The sequence below is a fragment of the Sitodiplosis mosellana genome, unplaced genomic scaffold, assembly GCF_009176505.1.
Source record: "Sitodiplosis mosellana isolate CC-2019 unplaced genomic scaffold, AAFC_SMos_1.0 Smas_scaffold_6226, whole genome shotgun sequence".
In the NCBI taxonomy this organism is placed as follows: Eukaryota; Metazoa; Arthropoda; class Insecta; order Diptera; family Cecidomyiidae; genus Sitodiplosis; species Sitodiplosis mosellana.
Window position 1 is genome coordinate 1,325,405 of NW_022601467.1, and position 20,597 is coordinate 1,346,001.

The 20,597-nt window shown below is 36.9% G+C and overlaps 1 protein-coding gene across 8 annotated transcripts in view; it reads left to right on the plus strand.

Moving 5' to 3' along the window:
- LOC129579073 (glutamyl aminopeptidase) overlaps window positions 1–20,597 on the plus strand; it is a 56,485-nt gene that overhangs the window by 29,650 nt on the left and 6,238 nt on the right. For 4 of the 8 annotated variants that reach the window (XM_055468659.1, XM_055468660.1, XM_055468661.1 and 1 more), the window contains 2 exons: window positions 260–812; window positions 10,094–10,234. In XM_055468659.1, the coding sequence (XP_055324634.1) occupies window positions 701–812; window positions 10,094–10,234 (253 nt within the window). In that variant the 5' untranslated portion in view covers window positions 260–700. Of the gene's footprint in view, window positions 1–119; window positions 192–259; window positions 813–7,056; window positions 7,674–8,944; window positions 9,820–10,093; window positions 10,235–20,597 lie in introns of those variants that run through there. The other 4 variants (XM_055468658.1, XM_055468662.1, XM_055468663.1 and 1 more) reach the window with 4 other exon arrangements.

Sequence of the window (20,597 nt, forward strand, 5' to 3'; positions counted from 1 at the left end):
GGGCGATAATTCGTGTTTATACTCTCTGTGTATGTGCCACATTTATTAATTGAATTTTGCATAAATGATATACTCTTGCCCATGCCCATTCGCATACATTATTTTTCATTCATATGACCATTTGTCATGCAATAAGAATAAGATACATTCACAAACTATACACGAGAGCAAAGCGATGGAAAAAAATTCATGTATTTAAATTAGGCATTTAAGGAGAGCTTACATTTCTATAGAATTTCTTCTTTCGTTTCATTTTCAGAATCTTTTTATTAGGAGGCTTTATTGCAACCAGAACGAAACTGTGCGCAGCTAATTTGACTGGCATCAACAACAACACCGTATCAGCATTAATCGTCAAACATATACCAGAAAGCCGATCACATTAAATCTCAATTAAATCTCACACAGTGCATCGTATCAAAGTAATAATCATTGAAGAGAGAAGTGAACTGCATCCAAAGTCACAATTCAGCAACCGACAGCAATACATATCAATTCTGATAATCTAATCATATTCATATCAGTGCAAAAGTTATAGCAAAAAAAGGGAGAATAAGTTCTCTCAGTTTTCCACTTATTCAAATACATTTAAAATAAAAGTGACCAATAAAATTCCGATTGTGCGTGTTTTTTTCTCTCAACAACTCTCTCTCTCTCTTCGTGTAAGTGAAATTACATAACATAAGGGAAAAAAGGAAACATGTCATTAAAACGTGATTATAAAACAAAAACTGACGATGAGAAGGAGCTCGAACCATTAGGCGGACCAAAGTCACCGGATAAAGAATCAAAAACGAATGGAGTTCAGTTCGGTGAGTATATATAATACGTTCGTTTTAATATGAATGCAACAAATTATATTATTATTGATTCCTGAATTCGCGAAGTTTGCACCGAGTTTTATAGTAAAAAAAACAGTGAGGCGAATATGTTAAAAAACACACTCAAATGAAATTGAATTACATGTTTGAAACTATGCAACATCGGTGTGACATTTGGAATTTTTCCTTCAGCAATACACCTGATGTATGTTTGTGTAGAACAACGTATGCGAAATAATTCTGAGACACAATTATGGCCTCATACTGAGGCGTTGAAGCGATTAATTTGGACGCACTTCATGCAATTTTCGCCAGCTTCCCTCTGAGTAGATGTGCTTGTATGAAATTTCTGTAAAAGTTCAAAGTTCCATTATGCATCGAGTGTGTTGAAAAAATTTCACCAACTCAACTCGTTCTAAGAAAAGTTTCATACAAAAATCATGTCAAATTTTGCCAGACACATTTTTTTCAACATTTTTTCGTCTGACAAAAATAGACATGTTTTTTACATGAAACTTTTTTTCGCACCAAAAGTAATAAGATGCTTATTACAATCTTATTACAGTAATAAAATGAAAGTAATAAAGTAATAAGTTACTTATTACTTTACTTCTATAACGCGCGCCCCCGTTCTTCAATGTGTAAAAAATGATGTGTCGCGTATGTATGATTTCTGTATGATTTCCCTGCAGCCGTCATGCAAATGCCAGAAGAGTTTTGCACGTGAGAGCAGGGGAAAAAAATCACATGCACTGCGACAGTAATCCATTTTCATTTGGATCGCTTTTGTTCTAACGAACCATCGGCACATTCCTATATTTTGGATCGCATATATTTCCGTATGCATGTGTGTGTGTCTCTCTCTCCCTCACAGGCTCCTTCACTGTTTATCTCAAACCAGCGTCGTATTCGCTCTATATGGAATACTGTGTTTTTAGGTCGCATGAACATTCGCCATAACACACATCATACACTTTTATTTGAGTTATTCTGCCGTTTTTTTTAAATTTCGTTCTCCACCACACAAATACATGTACACACATACACTCCCGCGCGCGCTCCCTATTCATTGTTTTCAATTTCAGTTTTATTCATAATAAGCACGTATTTCCCGGTGTTCACATTCAACAAATTCCATTTCATCGAATGGAGCAAAAAGAAGGAAAAAAAATTGAACACAAAAAAAGTATGGCAGAAGAAATAAGTAAACACCAGTTGAAGTACTTTTAACTGAGGAAGAGAAAACGCTGAGTTGAAATCACATGGCGCGCGTTTTTTCTTCTCATTCATTCATCTTGCCTATTTGTTGCTGGTGTTTTGATGCTGCCGATGTATTGAGTGCAAGTGACTTCTTGTAACATCGCCGACGAACGAACATGTTTATAAATATGAGTGTAATGACGAAAAACACGAACGAAAGAGAACATTTTTTTTGATGCGTTATTATATGCATGCGAAATGTGTCGCGCCGTGAAAAATAAATGGAGTGACGAGAGGGTGAAAAAAGCGGCAGAGTAATTTCAAATAAATGTCAAAGACGTATAGAATGAATGTATGCACATTTCTGTGTGCATCCGATGCAAACGCAGTAAGGATCCCAGCTATGCCTTGAGAACTCTTGTCACTTTTTCCCTCTTGCTACTCTCTCTCTCTCTCTCTCTCTATCTCTCTCTTATTGTTGCCTTATTTCCTCGCAGTAGGCAAAAGAGTCAGGGAAAAGAACACGTGCAAAATGTAGGTTGTGTTACAAATCCATTGTTTTCCGCGCTCGCTAATCATGATGCCTTTCATTCATACTAAATATCCCATTGAAGCGAGTGTATTTGTCGTCAATTTTCTTTTGGTGACATTTTTTTTCCATCGGCTGTTATCCTTATTTTCTCTCTGTGCGGCACTCGGTTCCCCATCGCCGATGGTGAAACATACAGGCGATAGTCATGATTTCAGCTTTTGTTCCAGTTTTTTCTGCTGTTTTCGCTGCTGCTGGTAGTGTTGCTATTGCTCTTCGTCTTTTCATCACGTTAAAAATGGTTTACCATTGTGTTATTAAATGCATTAGGCAGTGATTGACTTTAAGCACTAGAAAAATAAGGTCGAGAGACTTGTAATGTATTGTAATGCATGGTATTTGAACTTGTTAGCATATTCATCAAGAGAAATCACAGTAAAAGCTTTGCTCGACATTTGCAACGACAAAGTGAATAGGAAAATCAAACAAACGTCGTTGTTTTCATTTTCTTTCCCATTTCCTCTCATTCTGAACGACACGTCTGGCAGATTTGTGATCAAAATTGTACAAAACTCACAAGCTCCAAGACAAAGACTGTTGAAGAGTTCATGTTCGTTTTATGTTTAAGATGAGTTCATAGACATTATTCATGATGTAATCTTATTCTTCTCTTTCTCTTCTGTAGCCGAAAAAATGTGTACTGAATATGACACATTTCATGAGCTAAAAGCAATCTAAAGTTTTTTTAGTTGAGTATAAAATGTACACACTCCTTCACAAACAGTTATAGCTTTACGCGATTTTAGTAGTTGTTCGTTGGAGCAGTGTGTAACAAAAAGAATTGCGTGAACTCATAATTATGTCACATAAATTAAGCTCTTTTTTGCTCCTACTGCCCCCGCACAAAATGCGAAATGCGACCTCTTGAAACACTCGTAATCATTGCTACTAAATGAACACTTGAACTACATGGCAACAACGTTTCTAGATCTAAAAAAACACTATATCTCATAATAATCATGAAAATCATTGTAAAAATGTTCGCCACTTTCATAAGTCCAGTGTGAGCGATTTGCATGTGTGTGTGTGTGCGTGTGTGTGCTTAGGATGAGCGAGCCGCGAAGCAAAAATAATGCTATGCCATATGAATCGCAATTTTTCTGGACGCTTGTTGTTTTGCAACGCTTTTTGTTACAATCGCCATTCGTTTTCTGATACCATCCAGCGAAAAATGCAACCATTTCATATTGTTCACAGAAAGAGCTTATATCTTGTGTACATATGTGCATACAATAAGCAAACGCTACCTAATGTGCATTTACAATTGTGCACCATTCAGCAAACCTCCGTCGACTCCATTGAAGTCATAGTCATTTGTCTTTTGCAATTGTACTCTTGTACTCTAGTAGTTGACAATGGTTGCTTGGATGCCGACTCATCCGCCCGTTCACCATGTATCTTCGAAATGCCGTTAGATCAGCTTTAGCAATATAGTTTTTGATTATCGGACACGTAATATATTTTAGTGTCTACCATCGAGCGATTTTTGGATCGATATCATCACACACCATCCTAAATTATTGCTTGAACCATTCGCCCAACATCAACATCACCATAAACACAAAACTAATTCGCAATGAACAAATACATTTTTGCTGACATTTGATTCAAGTATATATTTTTGTTGAACAATAAAATCAGGCTTTTCCCCATGATACGATTTAATAATAGTCATTGAGATTGACTATAGCATATGGCTCCATTCAATATTGATATGATCTCTGCTGGTCGCCGAATGAATGCAAAAATCTTACTGCTTTTCTTCCTCTTTCGAGGAATTGCATTTTATTTTCATTTTTTTCTGATCTTGTTGAGAGTTTTTCGCCGTCTACACCATTCGGTTTAATCGAATCCATCCAATTAGTGCAATCTTTATGCACTTGTATTCTGGCGCGTCAAATGAGTGAATATCGCATTTAATGCTAACCATATGCTTGTTGTACACAATAGTATAGACCGATTTGTCGTCTGTGCAATTTATAAGCACATTCACAAATTGTTTTGCTAGATATGAGAATAAAATTTATGATAATGACGACTGTCGTTCGAATTCGCGCTTGCACAAGCACAGCCACAGTCATACACAGTGTTGTGAGACCATAGGTTAATCTGCATACGTGATTCAATTGTAGTTTGCATTGATTTGCGGATTTAATTGCAAAATGGGGACTAGAAACAAGCATTTCGAACACCTAATTGATTCATTAAAGTGAAACGAATTTTTTTTTTCGCCCGAAAATAAGCTTCGCCCACAACATTCCAGAAATAACAAACGGCTACAGTGCAATATTAACCGATAAATCTCTGTATGAAACGTTGCACAAAACATTTCGAACATCATTCGCAAAACCGTTGGGAATCATTACGAATACAGCAAGAAAAGAAAAGAAATTTTATCTAAATCTCCAGCACTACTGCTCACAAGTCGCATCGTCGGCGAATCTATTCGACACAATCAGGCGGTTTTAATGCAAAAACTGGGCAGTCGGGAATGTATTCAGTGCGATGGTCGGCTCATTTCGTTGTTGTCGAGATGGGGAATGGTCACATATGTCGGCGTTTTCATCGCAACAGCGTAATTGCCTGTTGACTGTGCCAGTATTTTATCGAAGATTGGATAACGAGAAAGAAATTAACAGACTGGAGTATTTGAAACCGGAAAATATATGCCTTCCTTATGTTACTCCAGCAATTGTCACCATTTTGAATGACTGAATCGCCATTTTTGTCTGGTTGAGATTCACTAAATGAGCTGGCAAATCGGATTCAGCAGCGACCAATAGTCCGATTTAAGTGAAAAATAAATGCCAAGAATGAAATATCAGAAGTGTTTGCAAAATTTTTTACATACCAGCAAAAAGGCACGACGGAACCCAACATCATTTGGAACTCTCTTTCTCTCTTGGGCTGCTATCATTTTTTTTCGTCGGACAATTATTATTGTAGCATTAATTCGAGTTGATGCCGGTTTTGCTGCTGCCAAAAACCACATACATTTTCAAATGTGGGGAGGATGTGTGATGGTGTTTGTGTTCATGTTCGCCCGTGTACGTCGCATCGTACAATTTAATATATATCTGAGGAAGAATCTCAAAGTGTCTGCTCGTTATACGCTCTATGTCGCGAATCCGTCTGATACATTGCCTCATGATAACGCGTCTAACTTGAAAATTATGGATTTTGTCTGTGAGACGCGCACCATCTTACGTACAGTATATAATATCGATTGCCAAAAAGGAGCAGTTAACAACTGCTCGGTTTATGGGATCTACCATCATCCGAACTGCTTGCGAAAGCCAATTTTCTAAAACAAATACCTAAAGTTGAACTGAAGGGAAAAAACCACCACATACCGTACGGTTCGAATGAATGCGTTGCAATGCAAGTCATGCATTTTAATGGATTTCGATTAATTGCTTGGCTAGAAGCGAACGAATTTTCGCATAGCGCTACATGCGGCTTCTCAGGATGCCTTACAAATTTAATACATCAATTTCAAACGAACTAATTGATGCTCTCTGTACACAAATGCGAATATTCATATCGATTTTGTATTGAGTTTGAAAATTGGAAATTGCAACTTCGAATTGATACCATAAAATCCGATGAAAAATATTATATTAAACACTGGGAAATTGGTTGTATGTGCAGCATGAAATCTTCGAGACATTACTTATTGTTGACATTATAATGTCAATTTCAGATAATTTGATGGTAAATAATTGAAGATTTGCCTAAATTCAAAGTGACATGAATGTATGCTATGAATGCCGAATGCTGGTGTGTAATGTGTACAAGTGTTGGTTCCACTGATTCCACATACACACATATACACGCACAGACTGAGCATTGTTGTTGTGATTACTGGTCGAGTGATTTTCATCTTGAATTTTCACATTAACATTTGTTTGTCTGTATGCTTTGCCGTCGTATGGATATAGAAGCGGCAACAATGACTGACAACAACAATGATGAATAAAACCGATATAAACATGCAATACATGCATATATATACATGTATATAGTGTATATATTCATTTTCCAATCCACAAAATGCCGCACACACACACATACATACCCACTCGTAATCATAGAGTACAGAAATCAACGACTGGAGGAAAATGCTTTCATCCCTTGCCAAAAAATATTATTTTGTACTATAACGAAGAGGAACACAAAAAAAAACACACAAATTCAAAACACTACCGACCAGATATATGCCATGAAACATCCAAGCAACAGAAACCCACCGAAATTATATATGAGAGAATCGTGTACAATCCACGAGAGCGGATAGCATACGAAAAACTCGATGGAAAGAAACACGGTGGATATTTTGGATGGACGCATGCGCCCCGAAAAATCGAGAGATATACGAGAATGTTTCAACGTCAAAACCAAACCAAACCAAACCAAAACTGAACACAAACGAGCCAGAGTACCGAATCAGTCAGTCAGTCTTGTGTTAGAGTTTTTCTCGTTCCGTCCGCATCATCCATACGAATCACTTTTACCTTATATCAGTTAACCGACTTACTACAATTGCAGCAACTTTTCAATGTGACACTCATGTACTCTGTATTTTTTCCGCATTTGATTTGTGTTTTGTGTTGAGTTTTCGGAACACAAAAAAAAAAAATATATATATATATATATATATACGTGAAGAGAAGTGAAAATATGACAAGTGTTTAGTGTGTCAAGCGGAATTTTATGTAAGAATTAATATTTAATCTTCCGCCGAAAACCAAGTTGAGAAGAAGATTTTTGTGGGGAACACGGAGGACCCGAAGAAAAAATAGTGTTGATGAGATTGCCAATGAAACGAGCAGAAAAATGGCAAAGAAGTTACATTGAAAACAGATAACGCGAGTGGTGCTCGATGCTACCGCACACATTCGGTGAAGGATTTCCCAATGCTTCGCAACGAAACACCACTTACAATACAATCGACCGAATCGTATGTGCATTTTATAGTGTTTCGTATTCGAAAATCATCTATTTGGCACACATACGGACGCATCGTTTGATGTGCAGTTGGGGTAGAAATTCTTCGGCTAACGGTACACGATAGATTGTCCCATTGTTTGTGTGTATGTATGTATGTGTGTGTGCGTGCCTGCCTGTATGTGTATGTGTATGTGTGTATATATTGTGCAATGAGATAGAGGATGGTGAGTGTGTGGGTATAAAACGAGGAATCGGAACACAGATGATTCGGAATACACATGTATGCATAAAGCATTGGTGAGATATGGTAGGGTGTTTTGGAAGAGAGAACCACGAAAAACGAAATTTACATTTGCGTTCGATCCATCTGTTTGCGTTGTGTATGTCGTTGTGAACGTGCGTTGCGTTTATCATTGAACACCGAGTACATGAATCTTCTTCCTCTTTTTCTTCTTCTTCTTCTTTTCTTGTTCCGTTTGATATACACGGCGTTTGGCTTGCGAATACATCGAATTTTAAGCATTCAAGTTCTTCGACCATTTCGAGAACAGTGTGCGTGTTTGCATTCTCTCGAATATTGTTGCGATTTAGTCGACGCTTTTTCATCTTTCTTTTCCCTCTTTCTCTACCAAATCTATCACCCACTTGATGTTGCGCTCGCAAATTGCGTTCACCTATCGTTTTCGCGGCCAACAACAACTGTCGGCTTTCAGCTCTTTTCCGCCCAACAGAAACGACTAAATTCAAGTGCCAACGATATTAACGTCATCACGCCGAGACACTGGCAGCAATATAAATAAGTTATTATCGAAAAATTGACGCACGCTTAGTTTGAGAAAATATATTGCTTATTTTGTTGATGACAAACATTCATTTATTTTACTGGCTCAGTGGACTCTTAATAAACTAATATTAACAATTTAATTTTGAATTTCGTTAATCACGATCACTTTTACTTTTACTCATTGAATGAATAATGCTGGTGAAAAAAGTTTTTTTCTGGTATAACAGTGTCATTTATGTGTGGCTAAAACCACTTGAAATACTCCGTTTGAAGCACTCCATGGTTGGTGATTCTATTTGTAAATACTTGACACGGTTTTAGTGAAGCAAACTAGTAATCTCGGAAAATAATATTACAAGCCAAAGTTTCACTACATGGTTCAGAACAATTTTCGATTGCCGTCCATCCATATCGCCATTTCAAAACAGTGTCAACAATGAAAACAAATTATTCAAGATTTGGAAATGCGAAAAGACATAAACACACAAAGTGGTGTTAAAATTGGCGAATAAGCACTGTCAATAGAGGTTTTTTTCAAGTGTGTACCCGAAATATGCGTATCAAAGGCAAACAACAATGACAACTAAAGCGTAGAGAAGAAGAAGAAGCGGCAGAACAAGTAGAATAGAAGGGCACAATGCCAAACGCATAGAATGGACTTTGTCGGTGACCATTGTTCATTGAATTTCAAATGAAGAGTAAACACGGTTCTGATTCTGATTCATTTTCATTACGATTCCTCGGTTTGCCAAAAAAAAAAATACAACTACGGTACATTTTTAGCGTTTCGATGCATGGTCGATTCTACGTATGTGCAATACTGACATCAACAGACATAAACAGATATAGAAGAAATTATAAACGATAATAGAATTGAATGTAAAGTGTACGTGTACACAGTGGATAGAAAAAAGGGACTAACACATGATGGCCACATAATTTGATGTGTATGCCGTTTGAAAGAAACGCGTGTGTTTTGGACCGGTGAATGGAATACGAGTTGTATATTTCATATAATTAAAAAGAAGTTCATTTATGCAAACATCAAACAAACGGACAATACGTTGGTTCAAGCCCGATCAATTGTGTATTATTTGTGAAACTCCTGTTCATCGATCCGTACGAGAAAAAAAAACGGCTTAATCAAATACCAAAAAGTGAATAATATAGACGTAGCCACAACGTTTGACGAGACAATCTCGTCGTTTCAATAATACAAAAGGAAAATCCAACAACAGAAAGGAAAAAAGAATCATTTGTTTTTTTTTCATTTACCAAAAGCCAGTATTGTGTGATTCGAGTACGAAGGGAAGAAGAACTCTTCCCACCGAACGGTCATATATTGGCAGGTAATCAACGTAGCGGACCTGTTAAGGTATCTGTTGTTGGCGGTGGCCAAGGTGGATCGAAAATTTGGCGCCGCGAACGTATCGAAATGACAGATCCAGATTTAGATGATGTTGCCTTTTTATCAGGTGTGTATTGGCCGAATTTATTCGGCATTCTCCCTCCCCGAAATCAAACGATATAAATCAAGATTTCTGTTGCTGAGTGTGTTTAATTCTTAAATCAAAATGTGGTAGCAAACGAATTCAGGAAGCAATAACACTAAAGACGTTCTCTGTACACAATCGACCTTCGGCTTTCGGCTTTGGGTCTTAAGTGTGAGAGACGACGATACTCATCATTGCAAATCAAAACAAACTCTTTATCTATTTACTAAAATATTAAACGTGTTACATTTTGCAGGCGGTGATAGTAGCGGTGGTCGGCAAACACGTAACGGAGTTGCGGTCTGTTCACAGAAACGTGCACTCTGTGTTACCGCAATCGTTTTAGCTGCTCTTCTGGGAACGGCACTTGTTATAGCTTACGGGGGCCCACAAAATGGCAAGCATTTTTGACTTCTTTTCTTATATCTTTTAGTATTAAGTGTGTATATACATATATTTATCCATAAAAATAGTAAATTTCCTTTTCCTGCCTTTGGAATATTTTCGATGCCAATTCTTCTCAACGTTTGTGGGCAAATTGCAGCCGGGCATTGGCAAATGTTTCATTGCAAACATTGCACACGAGCAATCTCGGCTCAGTGCTCATTGCTCACTTCTCTTATTTTTGTGTGAAATGTGTACGCAGCAGCGTTCGGTAATTCACACACTCTCTCTATGTCTTTCATTTTTATCACCGGACAAATCAGGCATACCAAACGGTTGCCTTTCATCCCTCCTAAGTCACTTTAGCACGTCATATTCACATTCATCGATTACACTATTTGTCGGAACACTTTATCAGGCATACGTGTTTATTTACTCTCAAACTGTAAACTCAATTATGTATTAAATCCGTTTAATGACCATAAAAAGTGGATTTCACGCATTTCGAGTGGATGGTGTGTGTTTGATTTTCAAAGTCGAATCGGTAGTGATACGGTGTTTGATTATTTTTTGGTTCGAACATTTCCAGAGATTTGACTACCAAAATTGGTATTTTAATCACTAATCCATATTTACATTCAGGTTACACAATTTGTCTATTGATTTATATTTATTTCAACTCTGAATCAATTTCTATGGCTTGTAGAATGAATAGAAGCCCTGAAGCGGTGCTGGTCCAAAGTGCTAATGAAAAATCGATTTTCTCTCTCTCTCTCTCTATTTCGCCATTCGGAACACCGGCAAACGAACGATATCGTTGGAAAATCACCGGAGCCGCACTTCAACCACGTTTTGCTTGCATTTATGTTTTTCGATGCTGAGGTTTCAATTTAGGAAATTCTCGCGCGAATTCATTTTGTGTTTTCAACTGGTGTGGCATGACCACAGTATAACAGTAGTGCGAAAATGGTTGAACCAACAGTGTCTGTGTGCCGAATGTAAATGGTTGTTTGAGATCAATTTTGTGTGTGAGATATTTACTGTGTGTGTAGCAAGCGATAGAGTGTGTTCTTATCACCAGCCAGCAATATTACACACAATTTCGGTGCATAATGCAGACTGATCCATGCAAGGGACCAAAAAGCAGTCATCGAAAGAAAAGTCTGCATATAAAATGGTGCAAGTGTGTATTTTACGTATGAATTGTGAGCTATTTATTACTTTCATTCGCTTGTTAGATGTGTGAATGAATGAACGAATAAAATTTGCAGAGCGTAGAAGACATCTGATTCATCATCAGGCACACCGAGCGCAACAGCAACAGCATACCCAAGACACATACACCAGCATCGTGTATATATAACGTGCACACATACATGTCTAGCAAGTGCAAGAAGTGAAGTGAATTAACGGCATCTTGGTATACAATCGACAAAGAAAATCCAGCGAAAAATTGAGAATGGCGTTCAATGTGCACACAATTTTCACCGAGTATTCAACACACGGTCTTCACTTCATTAATATTTCCAAGGCAGCAACTGATTATGCGAGGGGTGAACTGTTGTAAAAAGATATTGCCTTTGATGATCAATACCAAGCGCCGGCTCCCAACCTACTGAGAACACAAATATGTTTACCATAAAAAATTCTCTTTTTTTCATCACATTCTTTTCACTTTGGACGTTTTCGTTTAATTTTTTTTTAGGATTCATTTTGTGCTGCTTTTTCCATTGAGTTCTGTTCCCTTTTTTGCTGTTGCTGTTGTTGTTGTTGATGGTGGTGGTGGTTATAGTGGTGTTTTATTTTTCGTTTGCTTTGAAAGCCGTTATCGTCCGAATGTATAAATGCTAGTGCATAGCTAGGTGCTAGTTGCAAATAGCCTACTGGCGGCAATTCTATTGCCAAGCATGCTCCTGCTGCTGCTGCTGTTGCTGCTGCTTGTTGTGAAACATGTACAATGTACGAATGTATTTGTGCGTTTGAAAACTTATGCGTTGCGAATCGAAAACGAAATTCTAGAAAAAATTCCAAAGTTGTGGCGTGTGTTGTGATGCGATGCACGAAGGGTAGATTTCGTCGAGATATGAGTCTGCTTCGTTGCTTCAACATTTCCAGTACAGTTTCTTTGTGTTGATAAAGTCGTCGTCATCATCATAGGCAAACAGTTCACCGCCCTTACATTTTTTGTCGTTGCTGCTGCTGTTGTTGTTGTTATTGTTGTTGTTGCTGCCACTTATGTCGAAAACTTTACCCCCAAATTTGAATCTACACACCAATCTCGCTCTGAAATGTATCGCACTGGTTTCTGTAGCAAGTGTTTCGAAACTGAACACACGAGTGTCAGTGAAATGAGTATAAGTCAGCCGTCATTTTCAAAAATGCATTAAGAAGCTTGCACGAAATTGAATAATGAGCTTGAAAATGAAAAGAACAGAAAAAAAAACGAATTGGAAAATGAAATAAATTCACAAATTATTCAAATTCATTTTTGGTAGCATGTTTTCCATTCGAAACGCATCAATGGAAGGTCGAAGATGTGCTGAAAATTCATCAAGAAAAATGGCTCATTCTAAAAATTGATCTGATTGCTTCCCACTGTTTGTATTTCGATTTATCTTCGGCGTTTGTTTTTGTATTAAACTAACAACTTATTTGCGCTGCCGTGTTTCAGTTCGGTTCAAAATTGTTTATGTTTATTCAGTGCTAGATTGCTTGCATTCAATGGATTCAGGATGAACATTAGTTTGGCAACGAAGAAACGAAAACATCATATGACAAATTAAGTTGCCGCTCGAAAATGCTGTCATTATCGGGGAAAATTCCAACTTGAAATATCAACTGGTCATGTCGAATTTTAAAAATGCAAAACACAATGGTATATTTAATTTTATAAGCGTAGCTCCCAAATGGAATATCATACGTATTCAGATTGAGTCGAAACGACGAGGGCTGGTAGGTAATTCTTTTATGAAATATTAACGACCAGCCAGTTTTATAATGACGTTGCCCTTCGAATAAGTAAATTTATTCAGAAAAATTTCAACATGTTCATTGATGGGTCGCAAAATTTCGAAGCAATTATGGCAACGGCAAAATTATGTAGGATTGTCAGGTTTTAAAAAGAAAGGGGGATTATCTATGCAATTTGGCTATGGCTTTACAACATGAACCATGACAACTGAAAGAGGTAGTCATTTTCAAATGGAACTGGTGAATGAATAAAAGAAGAACTTTCGGCGATGTCAAACGGAAGTGGATACGACTTTTTCATGAAAATATTCGAACTGCCGTTCGATGTGATCGGAAATCGGTATGCCCCAACCATTGTCTAAATCATGATATCGAATATTGGAGATCATTAATATGCGGTAAATTCAAGCAAATTGCTAAAATGGTTTCGTATACTTTCGAGCGGCTTTCCCCATGAATAGTCCGTCGCATCGTATTCGTCAGCCAAATGACAATGATGTTGTTAACAAGAGCCATTGAAACCTTTCGATTTGTAATTTATATAATTCGAAATAGAGCAGATTTTTGATATTCCGCCGAATCATGATCCGATTAAGAATGGCCGATTTACAAACAGACATAACGATTATGTGGCGAGAATCACATTTATGACAAAATGCTTGTCCGCTTTGCGGGCAATCAGTGGTGATATGTTGCTGTATTCCTTGTGTGTCAAAATGGCCAGTAAATGTGTTTCGTTATGCAGAATAGAGGGAATGCTTCGTTTATTAAAGTGAACATAAATGAAAGTCTATGACCTCATAACTCATTTAACTAAACAAGCGCACGCATACACACATTTTCACCCAAAGAAGTGAAAACATCTTTTGTGCTATATATTTTAGTCAGTTCGTTTCGCTGATGTGCAAAACATTTGTATTCATTCCTTTTCAACTCTATGAATAAGAACCCGTGTGCAAATAAAATGACTAACAGTCACTCAGTTGTATGTAACTGCATATAGTGATACACAACTAAAACTGGCTAAGTTGATTGAAATCATGCGTTTTGTATGGAGACAATCACATTATGTTTTAAGTCAGTCGACGAATTTGGGACATTTTGACTAAGAGTGATTTGTGATTAAAGTTAACTGCAGTTGCTTATTTTGTTCGAGACAAACACTTTGAGTCAGTCAAAATGTCCCAAATTAATCAACTGACTAGTTAGTCAAAAATTTTCCACACGGGTAGCTAAAAGAAAAGCACACAAACACATTCACATACACTGATTTTCACTTTGCCTAGTGGTCTGCATCGGAGGCAAACCGGTACACACACACACACATACTCTCAAAAACGACCACCACTTCCCTTCTCTGAATTCTCTGTATTCAGGCTGATTTTAGTTCAGTTGAATGTCGACGAACGATTTCATTGCACAGAGACTCGACTCGACTATACTGTACCCATACTGTCGTTGTATTGTGCGCCCCCCGTTCACCTTTGTTTTGTCAACGCGCTTTGTATGAACATTTATACGAGTGGGGAAAACAAACGACGGCAATAGTACACACAGCAGAGGCATTGAGCGCACAGGCAACCACTTCACCCTTGTTGCTCCGCATAAATATGCAATAATGTTTTTAATATAGTTCGTTTTCTATCTTTTTTTTCAAACGTGTTTTTCTTCCATTTCTCCGCAGCGTGTACACAAAGCACACGGATCGTCAACATAAAAACACAACATACAAACATTCACATACTGATAAAACGAATTCATTTCCATTCCATTCTTTATGTTTCATGTTTTGTGTATACAATGTCAAAATTTCGCATTAGAAACATTACGTTACAATAACAGCTACCGTGTACTACTGTTCGTTAGAAGCACTGTTGGCTCTACTGCCAACACCACCCCACCACCACCGTCAAAAATTCATCAGTTTTGTGTGACAAAGAGGCCAATGCACGGCGGTAACGGTGTTGACAGAATGCGAAAATGCTTATCATCATTCTTACAACTAACATTGCTTTCAACTCCAACGGTTATTCGCAAACGAAATCCTATTGCTAACATCATCACCTCCAATAACAATGAGATCTGTCGGGTGTGTTTTTTTTTTCTCACACTGAAGTCGTATGAATACAATCGGTTAAATGGCTAAATCTGTATGATAATCATGTGTGTGCGTTGGTGCATAAATGTGAGGGATATATTACCGTTCACTTTGTTTATGCAAATAAAATTGCGCATTCAATTCTATCTGTTCTGCCGTTGTCGACGGTTGTTTGTCGTGCTGTTCTTATTGCTGTTGCTTCTTTGCTTTAATCGATTTCGATAGAATGCGGAAAACGAATGATTCATGTGCAAGCACAAAGGTGTAAAGTGTATGCACGGCTGTGTGACAATTGAAACGAACAGAAGAAAAAACAGAATACTAAATCGAATCAAGAATGAGAGTAGAAAATCAAGGATTTTCCAACGATGTTCTCTACGACCGCCGGCGTTTAAAAGCAATAAATTTGTTAACATTTGCAAACAAATTTGCATGGAATCACCTTTTTTTTCGTTTGTTACACTCTATTTCTTTCTCTTACTCGCTCTTTTTGTACATAACCTTTTCAATGCTCCCAACAGCCAGTTATATTTAGTTGCTTTGACTCCGCGCGGCTCATTTCATTCATCTTGTTATTGATTTACTGCTTCTCATTCATGAAACTGATTAAGCGATTCTGGCATTTACTGCGCCAATGGCGCAACTCAAGCAGTTGCATTGAATCAACTGAAACCGCAAACACAGCCGAATAAATTATTTTTAGCATGAGAGGAAATGATTTTTGTACGCAGAGTGTGGGTAGTTGAGTGCTCGATTGTTTATTGGGAGCGCGTGTCGTTCAGTCGTTCACATTAGCGGATTTCATTGCTAATTCATGGGCTCAATCCATATGCTGAAGGACTTGCTTATGCATTCAACAATGACAACAACGAATGAAAGAGACATTTCCATAAATTATTGCTCTACCATTATTCTAATTTCATACAAATAATTCTATTTGACCGCTTGGATCAATAAATTAAAATGTCTAAAAATAAATTTTACGAATGAGTTGAATTGAAAATAATGTGAATTATGTGGAATGCACGAAAGTGTTTTTGGTATGTGGCACTGAAATCAAAACATTTGCTCAATTGTCATAGCAAACATAAATACAACACATTTTTTTTTCTGTTTTGTTCCCAACATTTATCTGATATTATAATCGGAATGGTGAACGCGGCGCCGCGCATAAAATTGATATACCACATCAATAAAATGGCGACACGAAATTGTCGAATTTTCCTTCGAATAAACTTTATTGACAAGTGTCAACGACAAACTTGGCGTGAATCATTTTCACATCATTAGTAAACTGTGCAGAAGTGTTGTTGCCATATTTGCAATCACATCTTGTCTGATATCAGTTGTGGTAGCCGAAGAGCTCAAGCATACATAAACTCGAGGTGGTAGCTTTTTCAATTTGAAATTTTCTTCATAAATAGGAAAACTTTCCCATCAAAAAATATGCGCATCGTCGATATGTGTCCGTTTATCTGATAAAAATCGATCCATTTATGGAAAGAAATGATGTAGTTTATTTTGTCAAATCAATCGTAAACTGGATTTTGATGAACAAAGTTACGAAAAAGTTCCACGAGTTACATTTGCGGATCTGGAGAAAATGTTGCATTTTCGAGCGGCGTTCACTTATTTTAGCGGGGAACATTTTCATGTGTGAGAATAGTGAAATTTTTGGTTGAATATTATATTCAATTGTATAATACACATATCGATGATATTGACACTACACTGGATCGTGCGCAACATTCAAATCAATTTCGAAATTAAAGTGCACACAAACAACAAACCCATCCCAATAAATTATTTACACATTACAAACTGAATATTGATTGGCAAATCGCATTTAACATGCTGATATTATTATTATTGCTATTACTAAAGGGATGAGTGACACCAGTCGCAATTCCATTCAAAATATAACATGTAAATAATGAGTTTATTAAACATTTCTAGTGCTTCGCCTTTTTTCCTGGCTGATTCGCGCTTAATGAATTTGAAACTAACTTTCAAAACTAATTCAAACTAAATTATTCGCACCAAATGTGATGTTTTGAATCTCTGTTTTTTTAATGTTCGAATTGTTGAGATGAAACTGTAAATTTAATGGGCAAAACTTTTTGGGATTCATTGGATTGGCTATTCGACTGTGATGTTGGAGCAAGTTTAATGAATGTGCACATTTTGAGGCGAGCTAAGTGTTTTGTAAGGTGTGTGCAACAAGAGCGTTTACGTGAATTGTTGAATATTCTTCAACAAAAAAAAACCGCCCGAACACACACATATGAAACGCTTAGAATGACAGGAGTGGTGATTTTTGCAGCGGCCGTGCATATAGTTCTCGTCAATTTTTGCCGTAAATTACGTCAAACACATAAATTGAGTGCCATATTTTGCATTTTGTTGCATGTCTAGTCTGCGGGTGCTTAAAAGCAAAGTGTGTGTGATGATGGTAATAAAATTATTACGATGTTAATGCAAGCCAGAATAAATCGCAGCATAACATTTTCCATATATCCTTCTCAATTTGCATCATCGTTTACCGAGCCGGGCACGAGTTCGGTGTCTAGTTTTTTTTTCACTCTCTCTCTCTCTCTTGTTCCCTGTTCCATGCTTGTGTAAGGATGTTTATGCGAAAAGAGCTGATAATGCCAATGAGTTTCAACCGTGATTTCATCTCAAAAAGTGATATGAGTAATGACTACAAGCATACATAGTCGTCTGCCGGCTAGTTAGGCAAAATAGGCATAGAACGTAGCTTCCTCTTTGTGTCCTTCATCTTGTGATATTTTACAATCTTTGTTCGTACAAAAAGATTGAGAGAACATCAATTACTGCTCGGTTTATGATGGAGAAACGCGTTCAAATCCATTATTATTTAGTTTGCCTCATCATGGATGGTATCGTATGCCGAGAGCTGAACTGAACATGAAATTCTCGTATGTTTTTTTTTTCGGGTAGATGAAAACACGTATCGATTTTCTACTCACTGAAAGTGATTTATTTTCTTCTTTTTGCTGCTGTTTCTGTTGTTCTTGTTGGCATTCACCGACGAAGAAATCTCTGCTCTCGTGTTCAAACTAATTAAATAGACTTAACCCTATTCCCATTTACGCATTATGCTCTCAATAGACTTGAATTCGTCAAGTACTTTTATTTCGTTTCAAATTTTCAATTGCACTTGAGATTCTTATTTCAAGAGAGACGAGTAGAATAGAATAGAATGAACACAAGAAATGAGATTGGAAAAAAATTGAAACGGTTCTCATTCCATGTTAAACTGTTGAATTAAATTAATGCTTTACACGATTACCGATCCGATAACATAAAATAGGTAATAAATTTCCTATACAAATAAACATAACCGCTTAGAAAATCGCACACGGCCAAAAGTATTTAAAATAATTCAGATGATAAATCATTAAAAAGCGTTATAAATTATTCTGATTTCATTCATGCATAGCCGCCTTATGCCCATCCACCTGCGCTCCATTTCACAGAGGCCCATTCAACTAACATATAAACAGGGGAAATATTGTAATCGGATGAATTGAGCGTTAAGTAGAACTTTCTCGTCGATTTTATGACACTTATAAAAGACATTTTATGACGTTTCGACATTTGGATTATTATTGCAAACAAAATAATGCAAAGTTTTTCTTTTCCTCCCAGACAAAAGGGAAATTATCTTCCACCACTTTTTTTCCTTTTCATTCTTATGATGAGTTTTTGTGCTACCTGTTTTTTTTTGCCGCGTGTTATTCCATTCATGTATGGCAGCAACCAATTCGAATGAGCTAATCCAATGAAAATGTTAATACACCGGAAATGATTTTTCATTCGAAGACTGAATATGCTTAAATGCTAATGACGTTCCGTCAGTTCGATATGCTTGCACTGCCATTTCCTGCTAACGGAAAAATGAGTGGCGGACTTTTTTTTAACAGCAAAAAAATGGCAGCTCACTCTTTTTCGCCTCGAGCGAGACCGATTTCCTTCATTTTATTAGCTAGCCATTTTTTTTTACACCAGAGCTCTCAATTTAATTTCGCATGTGTATTTCGATTTTCATATTTATTCGTTTTGCAAGACTGTGAGGTGATGAAGTGTATCGTATGCGGATCTACGTCGATGTGAGCACCGCCATGAGTCTTGAGTTTGTTTTTTTCTTTTTCTCAAAAACAACACCCATATATTCACAGTCGTTTTTGTAAAATTGCCAAAAAAAAAATTCAAACAAGTATAATATTCGGTGCACACTGCACATCAAAAGGGTCACCGAACTCAAACAAAGTGTTTACCGCTTTCTATACTGTGTCATGCGACATCGGTGGAATCCATCCAATTTTGGGAATAGGGTTTTCGGACAAAGTTGAAAGCAATCGGGAATGACTTCGCAAGGCATCCTCAGTGTGGGTCGATTCATGCTTTTGTTTGTGTTTCAAAGTTATTGCCACACATAACAATTTATATGGGATTGACATAGAAGGGTAGAAAACCAAAATGAAAGGCGTAGAAAAACACTATGTTGCAGTTGATTTCGATTACATCTTCCTTTTTCTCGGAAACTAAAAATTGTCCAAATGATATTTCATGTTTGTTCAAAACAAAAACAGCAATGAACATGTGAATGAGGAAATTTAAATCGGGAATATATTCCCATATTGGTCCATGTTCACGGTTCATTTCAACTTTTATGTATTTTTGTAACCAATTCTTTCCCCGATGCAATTTCAGAATGTCACCTCGAATTGCATGTAACATTTTGGAAGAAATGCATTGACCAAACGGAAAAGTTATATCACTTCGATGAAAATAGAGAAAATTGAAACGGAAAAAGCGAATTATGCGAAAACATGCAACGCCAATTTGTGCAATAAGTTCGTTGATTCCATGTAGCTATATGGATAATGACAATGTTTACCAACACACACATTTCGCTGCTTTTGTCGTGTGCGGCAGATTTTGACTCAATTCAAACAAAATATAATCGCGTAATATTTCAACTAACGTTAGACCACCATCACACTTTGTCGGATACGTATACATTTTTTTTTTAAATTTGTTTCTGCAGACTTTTTTTTCACAAAAGATAATAATTTGGTGTTCAAATATTACATCAATAATACTCACATTTCGAGTTATCATTATAAAATCTTAGCTTTATCAGCCATAAATCTTAGCTTATCACCAAAAAAATTACAGTGAAGCTGATATACACGCTCTGTAAATGGATAGTCATGATGAAATAACAATAATTCCAGATTTTATTCCAAACAACTCTGCCTGCGCCTCAAAAAGCAGAATA